The 10,009-nt window shown below is 39.8% G+C and overlaps 1 protein-coding gene across 1 annotated transcript; it reads right to left on the bottom strand.

Moving 5' to 3' along the window:
* Positions 1-2,441: 2,441 nt before the first annotated feature.
* LOC144703778 (17.3 kDa class II heat shock protein-like) lies at positions 2,442-3,297 on the bottom strand. Its single transcript, XM_078576038.1, has one exon. It carries the CDS (start codon positions 3,087-3,089, stop codon positions 2,619-2,621), a length of 471 nt encoding a protein of 156 aa, XP_078432164.1. The 5' UTR covers positions 3,090-3,297; the 3' UTR covers positions 2,442-2,618.
* Positions 3,298-10,009: the final 6,712 nt, after the last annotated feature.

Genomic DNA, 10,009 nt, shown 5'->3' with positions numbered 1-10,009 from the left:
AGGCTAGATAGTGATATTCTACCCGAATACTTTGATGTCTTTCTCGAGTATCCTTCAGATGGAAATATTTAGAACACATGCTTAAAGACTAGTGATATCTGTATTACAATCGAATCATAATTCACTAATTCTGATCATGTATTCATGTAATTCATTATGATCATCGCAAGTGCACTATAATGAATAAGTTCTATTACTGAACATGGAATGAGAGGTGGAATGTGTGATTGGCTTGACGACCACATATATTTCCATCATTTCTCATGGTCTTTGCATTTATGTTTGGTCTGTTTGCCTAGACAATAGATCACAAGAACCGATCAACATATAGATTACAAGAACTGATCAACATAGTAAGTTGTTGGAGATGCCCACCAACTAGTGCGGGCACTATCACGACAAAAAGATGAAGTTATGATGTTCGTCTTCGATGCCACATTATTTAGCAGGAGGGTTTTGCCTCAATATGAGAGGGCATCACTAAAGAATGTGTCCATATCTATGCAAACAAAACTTCTAGTATAGGAGATGCTACTTTCAAAACAATGACATTTTTGCTACTGCCCCACTCGACCCGTTTTGCAAGGGCATAATGTTTAATGAGGTAACCTAGTCTAGGGTTGTGTCTTATATCCAAGCTGTCTTCCATGTTGGACCTTCGTCCATACAATGCATAAGTTATGAAAATTATGTAAACCATTAAGAACCACCATCATGGGCCTGGTGAGTCAGGCCCTAACCATTGAACCCAAAACTCTAACCCCAACAGTAGCATCACTCGATGAATTTGACATCTTCTAACATACTACACATCCAGAAGGTGGTGAAACTGTGCACGAATGGTGGGGTTAGAAAGGTGTTCTGTTCTACCATACGCAATCAAGGATTACTCATGAATATCTTTCGGTGTCTCCGCCAAGTACTTTGTTAAAATGGCTATCCTTAGTAGGGTTTTCCAGTGTCACATGTGAGCAATCCTAGGTTTTGATGCCTAGTATCGAGGCACTCGTGTTTGTGAAGTATTGGTGTCCAACAGAAGATATAAATGGTATGACATTCATCTCGATGGTGGCATCAACAAGGAACCAGAATCTTTAAGTCCTACACATTTAATTTGGATTTGTGTTGGTGATGTTGATATTTCACTTCACACATTACTTTATTTTTATTTCATTTTATTTACTGGCCCCTGTGAGGACTTGGTGCGTGATAGGGCAACGAGGGGCAAAGTAGTTTGCCTTCATTGATGCCTGAAGATATTATCTCATGTTTATTGCAAAATCACGAAAACACTTGTTATGCTTGATCTCGACATATTTTTACTTTTTGTGCACGTCTTTGTCCTTAAAACATGGAAAATAAAATTTTGCTGGTAGAATGAAGCATGATTTAGCTATTCTTGACGGCTCACCCCACAATATTGGCGACATCATGCAACCACGATATCAGGCATTAGCCCAACTTCAATACACCATGTCGAGGTGTGCGACTCCTACAGCCTTTGGGAAATCAATCCCAAGAGTCCAATGTAGTCATATTAAGCTCATATTATTAAAAAGAAGGCAACAATGATGTTAGAGCTGTAGTTTGTTCATTCTCCTCATAGTGAAAGGCATTTATTTAGGAGAGTACCAAGCACATCCTTACAGTTCCCTTTCATCTGGATCCGGTGGACTCCATGATCAAGGCCCAGATATTGATATAGCGTGGTGGCTTGTTTCCCCGTGGCATTGATGCATATTCCATCAGGTGGGGCTGATAGCATATTTTGGAGCCATTATGACTTCTCGTCTATGATGACTGCCTTGGTCCAATGTCAAGTAAGTTGCATCATCTTCCCATTAATTGACCCTTTCAGCAAGCCTGAAAGAAGTGACAGTTGATGGCTCATCGAGTGAAGTACTTTCTGGCCTCATTCTAGTTTTATTTAACTCTCTTCGAGATCCACACCATCAGTAAATCTCTTAGAAACCTTTCTTTATTCTAGTGCGTTTTTTCTTCCATGCAACTTGTCTCCTTGTATTTCATTTTGTCTTAAATATTTCCCATTTGGGGCCAAAAGTATCCTTCGAAATCATTTTCCTTGATTAAATGGTCTTAATATTAACTGACCAGGTCATAGATGACCGAAAAAATTATCACCCTTATTTGAACTCTATAGTGCAGCAAAAATTGATTCAAAACGATTAAAAATCTTACATTAACAATAGTAATGATATCATTTTGCAGATTGTTAAATATATATTTTAAATCATTATATATTGGCGATATTCGATATCGTTAACGATGTCCATTAACGTTCTAGATTACCTTTCCGAACAACAGATATCATGATATTCGTTACCGATAGCAGCACACCCTTTTGACAAATGCATTTTGTGGAACTCCTTGAATGTATAGGGAACCATTCCTTGTCCTAGAACTTTAAGAATCGCGCCACATTCACGGAAGAAAGAACATTTTTCGCCCAATATACTGGATGACAAGGATGTATAGACAAAATTCCAAAAAGGATTAGAAAAGCCGTGTATAGATGATCAGAGCTGAAGAAAATCAAGAAGATTCAAACGCGAAGACAAGAGAGGCTCATTGATAGTTCGAATTCTTCACCGCGAGATCTAGGCGACCCTCACCTCAATAGTCTTGGGTTTCTTGGGCTGTGGAGGCGGGAGCTTCTCCACGGTGACGGTGAGCACGCCGTCCTGGCACGCGGCGGAGATGCCCTCCGTGTTGGCGTCGGCCGGCAGCGAGAACTTCCTCATGAGCTTGCCCATCCTCCTCTCCATGCGCAGATACTTGCCGTCCTCCTTGTCGTCCCCGCGCCGGCGCTCGCCGCTGATGACGAGGAGGTTGTCGTCCTCCACGTGGACCTTGATCTCGCCCGATTTCAACCCCGGCATGTCGATCACGAACGCGTAAGCGTGCGGATACTCCTTCACGTCGGCCGGCGTGGAGGCCATGGCCCTGGCGTCGCGCACGTAGCTCCTCGTCGGCGCATTCAAGGCCTTCTCCGTCTCCTCGGGAATCTCCATCAGGTGATGCAGAGTCGAGATTAAGGGATTCTCCAAGCCGAAAATCCTCACGTCCATGATCGAATTCCCTTGACGACGACTCAAACGATCGCTGCTGCAGAGCTCGAAACTTTCGCTAGGGGATCAAAAATTTCGAAATCTCTTACCGGCGACGAATCAAACGATCGCTGCTCTAGCCAGACACAGAAGCTTCGCGAATAGCTCGAGAATTCGAAATTTCTGACCGATGAGGAAGATGGTGAGCACCGGGAATTTTATATAGTCGGCGAACGGAAGAAGGTTCAAGAACAGTCCCGGCTCGTCGAGACGTTTTTTTCGAATAGAACCTTCTACTACCTTCTAGAAGAATGGCGAGTTGCAGTTCCTCCTTCCACGAAACTGAGTAAATATATTTATAAGGTTTTAATTCTCACTCATGTGTCGTAATGACCAAGGTCTTCTCCTCAGGGACTAGGCATTAGAGATTAAATTTAAGAATCATAGATAAAATGCTACGGTAAATAGTAATTGCGAGAATAACAAGGGAGTAGTATTAATTGAATACGGTCAAAGTAAAAAGGAGTAATAAGATAGTGAGACTATCAATTAATTAGGAAGACGATCATAAGAAGGTAAATATGGTGATAGATGAAATTATTAAAAAGTTAAAAACTAAATACCAAATAAGAATGAATACTGTGACAAACGTAATAAAAATATAGTAATAAATTAACATTAGCAATATTTTCCTCTGCCATCAGATTTAGTAGAATAGGTCAGTGGAATAGATTCATGTCTTCTCGTGGATGGCCAAAGGGGATTTTGAATTTGGAGACTTTGTTTTCTACCGGTGGTTCTAAGATAGTCCTCGTGTGATCGATCAGGGTAAGGGGCTGCACCATCAATGATGATGATCCTTATCCACCAGCGCGTACACTACTAGTTGATATTTACGATCATCTTCATCCAGATTGTGACAACCAGTGGCATCAGATCCAAAAGAGTATCAAGGTTGATGTCCATATTATGAGGGATCATAAGATCCAAAGGAGTGCATATACTTGTAGTCTAAAACAAATAGATACTTCAAATGATTTGATATGCTTGAGTGGCAAAAGTTCTAGTACGGCGAGATGAGGCTGGGTGATTACGAAAATATTTATGATGAATCTTGAATTTTTATCTATAACTGACGCGATGATCTTATAGAGAGTTGACACCAACTGAAGGATAAACGTTGTGATAATTATGCGCCCCTTACATATTTTGATAGTCTTTGAGATCAGTGACATAAATTGTGGCAGGGTAAATGCAAAGTGCCCGAGTATATTATACAGTTTGAATAATACTACAATATAAGTAACGTAGAAGAGAATCCACGAGTCATTGTAGTATACATCATGGTGTAACCCGAGTACATCTCTATATTTACCTTCTTATGAAAAAACCCGAGTTACTTCAGTATCATTACCTGTTCTAGTGCCGTCCTCGCCGCTCCTATACCGGAGTTAGTGTCGTAGGATAGCCACCACTGGGAGAATAGAGAATATCGTTATAGGTTATAAGCTTTCGGCAAGTAGCAGGTCCCCCTATGTTTCTAGTCGCAGGCGGTGACCACAACTGGGGGTGAATTACCACTTCGATCTTCGGACGGCCGCGACTGATGAGCTTTTCGGTGGCAGGAAACGGTGTCGAACATGGAGGTAGGTTGGCTGACGCGATCGGTGGATACACGAGTGGTGAAACAGGTCCATGAGGCCAAGGCAATTGACTGGTCGGGCTTGGAGCGGGACGTCCACGGAAGGACGTGAACAGCCGTTACCGACTAGGGGAGGCGTCGGCAGGGCTGTCAACGACAACTGGAACCGGTGTTATTGATCTCTGAGATTGGTTGATGACAGTCTCAAGATCCCAAACAACACTGGCAGCGTGTTGATCAGCGCGGCTGGCGAAGGAGAGAACAAAGGATGTTCGGAACTGAGGCAGGACGACCACAGCAACCAATCGGTTGATCTAGCGGAGGACGACTGACGGGCTTGCTGATGATCGTGTTGAACGTTGGTCAGCTGTGTATGTGTGTCGATCAATCTCGAAAAAGAACCGGCGGCCGAGTCTTCGACGTGATCGCTAGGGATCAAACGTGAACACAATGCGACGACGGTGGGGTGTTGGCGGCATGTTCCTACAGGCTTGGACGGAGACATCATCAACGATGATGTTGGCAACGGTCCTCCGATGATAAGTCTTCACGGCGGGAACTGGCAGCGGCGGTCAAACGTCGATCATCTGGACTACTCTAGAGAGTGTTGAAGCTAATCTCCTCAAGGGAGAATAGAACTCCACGTAGAACAAAACTCAAATTCTCATTCAACAAAAGTTCCCAGCGGCCGCTAGGGCATACCCTCCCCTTACATAGGTAAGGGTGGTTGCCCTAATGGGCCTATTAGGGAAATTGTCCAATGGTCCGGATAAAACAAATGCAACACGAAACAAAGACACAGGCCCAAAATACAGGTCGATATAAGGTTTGTGAAAGCAAAATGCAGAAATAAGCAAACTGTTGAGACCGATCGTCAAGCTGAGTACTTGAAGCTTGGGTCCTTTGCGTCGGCTCGGTCTCCACGACGTGATTGCTGGCAAACTTGAGCTGGAACTTCCCGATGGTACTCCATCATGTCACCATCCCATACTTTCAGAATAGCCTTAATCCATATCTTGAGACTAAGTTTCTCATTTGAAAGGCCGTTGATAAGCCAAAAATAGGGGTAAACTAAGATAAACATTAATTAGTGATTAGGCCATTGATAACCCTTGTCATTGTTAACTTTAGCTTATACAATAAAATTTATAAAACTGTAACTTAAGATGTATAATGATAAGTAGAGGTATCATCCAAATGAAGCTAGTAAGGTAATTCAATTGTGATCTGCGTGAATAATTTGACCCTAATTAGAGTTAATTTGATCTTCAATGAAGATCAAAACACCTAATTAGATGATGAATTTAGAAAAGGAGGTAGAAGAAATGGAAAGAATAGAAGAAGTAAGGAGCTCTAGATTGACTTCTTTGATCTAGTAAAAACGATCAAAGGGGTCACTAAGAGGGGATAAGAAGAAAATCTGATTTTGTCTTAGTTTGTTTTGGGGATTTGGTATCAAAATTCACTAACTATTAAATCATAAAGACAATCTATTTTATCCTAGAAATTAAACCTGTTTTATAATTTTCGCTTAATGTGCAAATGGAATAGCTAGGTGAATTTCATGATCTCTCCTCTCAATCCTAGTAAGCGATTGTACATTCCGTTCAGACGAAGCGATTTAGAAATGCAGGCCAAGTTCAAGAGGAAAAATCACAAACTTTACTAAAACATAATCCAAATTACACAAAAATTCAAATACAATGAAATAGAAAGCACCTAATAGGGTTGATCTAGGATGAAGCTCCTCTGTGTCTTTCAGCTGTGAAAGAACAACCTCTAGAATGGCCTCCTCCTCTCAAAATTTGGCTTTTGTACTTAGGTTAGATGGTAAAAATTACCATTTTATCCCTAATCAGTAATTAATATTTATCCATCAGTGTAAGCTCGATCTGAATAATCCACAGTACGATAGAAAGAGGAGGACAAGAGGAGAAAATTTATAAAAAAATCATCTCAATCGGACTTCAGGATCAAAAGTTATTAATAAATGAAAATTGATCAATCTAAGTCATTAGATCAATATTCATTTATTTAATTACTTTTTATCCTTACACGCAATGACGTGTTGACGATTGATTGGCTGGCGCGGTTTGAACTTCAAATGGTGGGTTAATTCTCCGCGCGCCGCATACCCTTGTCCTGAAATCAAAGTAAAGAAAAAAATAGAAAAAATAGACATTGTACAAAGCGCTTTGCACGTTTCTGTGCGCTTGCAATGGCATGCCGATAATCACAAATCACCACATCATCAATCATGTGTGCATTGTGTATGCACCGCACGGGAGGTGCACATAACGCCCGGAGAGAGAACTCCCTGGTATTTTTCAGAAAAGTCCTTCATCAAATATGTGCATGCAAAAGGACACCCCTCAAAAAGTATTTATGTATATGCCCCTGTTTCTTTCTCTCTCCTCCATATTTCCTTAAAAAATATTAAAAATCCTTATTAAATTCACTAAAACCCTGAAACTATTTTAATTGCTTACAACCACGACCGAGAGTTGTTTTAAGGGCATAATTATAACAAAAAGTTAAGGAAAACCCCATTGAATTTAGAAATTGCTTAAAAACTCTTATTTTCCTTATAAATATACTTTAATTTTTCATTAAAAAAATGATTTCTTCCTCAAATAAATTCCCAAAAAATCCAATCAAAATTCCAAAAAATCTAGATAATTCAGTAGTTCGTCCCCACATTAATTAAAATTAAAATTAATTTTTAAACCTGACATTTTCATTTAAACATAATTTTTACAAGCTTAAATAAATTCCCTAAAATTCATAAATTAACAGAAAAGTTAGGAAAAATCAGAATTCACTTGGAAAAATTAATTATCATGTCATATATGATAACAACCCCATTTTAAACTCTTTAAATGCATAAATTTGTGCTAATTGCTTGAAATAAAGACCGAATTCTGGGTGTCATCATATACCCCCCTCCTTAGACATTGCTAGTCCCTTAGCAACATCTAGGTATTTTGCCAAATTCTCATTTTTCATCCTATGGGTCAAAGAAACAAGTGTTGGAAGTGGTAAAAATATCAAACACAAGCTGAGATGAAACACTAAATGACTATTTAAGCGTTGACCTTTTCAGGAATGTGAGGTTCCTCTCTCCTTGGTTTGGATGCCTAAGTAGATGAAAAGGGAGTGTACTTGTCTATAGGTATGACGCTATACTCCTAAGTTAATCTCGCTTCACTCATTTGATACTAACCTCACATCTCTCGCAAGCAAGATCACTCTCTCCGGGGGTGGCGGCCACCTAGTACTTGTCTCTCCATTATCTTTCCTCCTACCCAATAATAGAAGAAGCCAATTTCCTCCTGTTAAGCACAGAATATGGAAGATAACAAGAAGAATAAATGGCAGAATTGTTGGGATTGTGATAGGGAAGATGAAAGTATCGTGAAGGGGATGGGGTAGGTGTTAACAATGTGATGAATTTATGGTCAAAGGAATGCGGCGCTACCTAAGATAACCTACTCCCAAGATTTTAGAAGAAGTGGGGGAGATAGAAAAGATGTGACCAATATGATGATACATACATATAGATCAATATTATCATGAAAGGAAAATTAACATAAGAAATTCATACACGTCAAAACCCCTGTCTTCATTTTTTTCTTCTTCTCTCTTTTTTTTGTTTTCACACTTTCTTTTTTTTTTTGTTTCTTTTTTTCAATAGAAAAGGGGCATGACAAAAAATACATTCCATCCTGTAAACAGTTTCTAAACAGCTTATCACAACTAAAGATGAATGACGTAGCAATCATATTGGTCAACATAGAAGGGACAGAAGAATAAGATTGAGATAATTCAGAGTGAATCATGGACAGAAGAAGAGGCGAAGAGGCGATATCGGAGTGATACCATGGAAAGGAAGATAGATGTACTTGGGAGATAGGTATCCTCGGTGGTGGAAGCAAGTTGCTGATGGGTAGGATGTGGAGAGTGTGGAACAATGAGGTAGGTAAAGATGATGTATTCTGTGCACAGGACTTGGTGAATGACTCACTCCTATCTTGAAATAAGAGTAGGCTAATGGCGAGACAAAATACATAAGTGGGATTGGTTACTTCAAGCTGATGGAACGGGGGACCTCAATTCACTCATCGCTCTACCTTTGGAGCATAGAGCTTCTACCCTTTGATTTTCCATCATCTAATCACCCACTAGACACTCTTCCCAAATTGAAATTGAACCCACATTGCTCAAAATTACAGATTGTTCCACCTCAAATATGCTCTTGTTCCACTCTATGAGCTTAACTTCTCTACACATGTTCCCAAACCCATGGATGAAAAATTTGATGAAGGTTAATTATGGTTATGAGCAGGTTCAAATCATGCAATGTATTATGGATTGTCATATAAAATGAGCTAGCTCCCCCCTACTATAACATGCATGGTCCTCAATGCATAACTGAACAAATAACCAAAAGAAAAGTTGAGGGAAAGAATCGCAAGCAGTGGGGATGGACGTTGTGGCTCGCGGTTGAGATGATAGATATAAAAAACCTGAATAAGTCGTGGCTGCATCGTGCGTCACAATTGCTCCAACTTGGTCAACATCCTGAAAATAATAATAATAATAATAACACAAAAACTAGACTAACGGAAGCTCCCGATGAACAAAATAGTTAAAGTTCATTATTCTAGATTGAACTCTAAAAAGTTCATTCGCCTTACTACAAAATTCTTTTTCCATTTCTATTTTCATCAACATCATTCTTATTGTAGCCTTCACATTGCTATTTTCTTTCACATGATTTCTGTCTTCAAGAAACAACATGTAAACGTCAGAGATTATTTCGTCCAGTTCTTCCATTGAGATCCTTGATTCCCCAAAATTATCCCTCCACAAATTGCCAAAAGAATCATGTATTGAAAATTCATTCATCTCCACTCCACTCCTATTGTATATGGGTTTACATACAATTCCAGTATGCAGTGCTTATGGAAAAGGAATAGGAGGTTGATACTCTTCAAGATGAGGATGAGTGTGTTCAATTTAGAGAGACATTCATGTTTGAAAAAATCCTCGTATTCAAGAAAATAATTCATCATAAACTGGTCACTCTCTTCAGAGTCATCAAGCTGAGAAATTTTCTGTTGAATCAGTTCAAACTCGTTAACAAACACATGATGCTCTTTGGAAAATGAAGATGATGCATTTTGCAATGAACTTGTAGAGGATAGCCCTAGTGATGGTGATTGCCCCCACTTATAGTGTGGATATTCCAAAGGGCGCATGGCATGGGTGTGGAAGCCATGATCATGGGTATGATGGA

This window comes from Wolffia australiana, chromosome 5 (genome assembly GCF_029677425.1).
Source record: "Wolffia australiana isolate 7733 chromosome 5, ASM2967742v1".
Taxonomy (NCBI): Eukaryota; Viridiplantae; Streptophyta; class Magnoliopsida; order Alismatales; family Araceae; genus Wolffia; species Wolffia australiana.
Note: the sequence above shows the minus strand (reverse complement) of the source record. Positions and strands in the feature narration are given on the sequence as shown.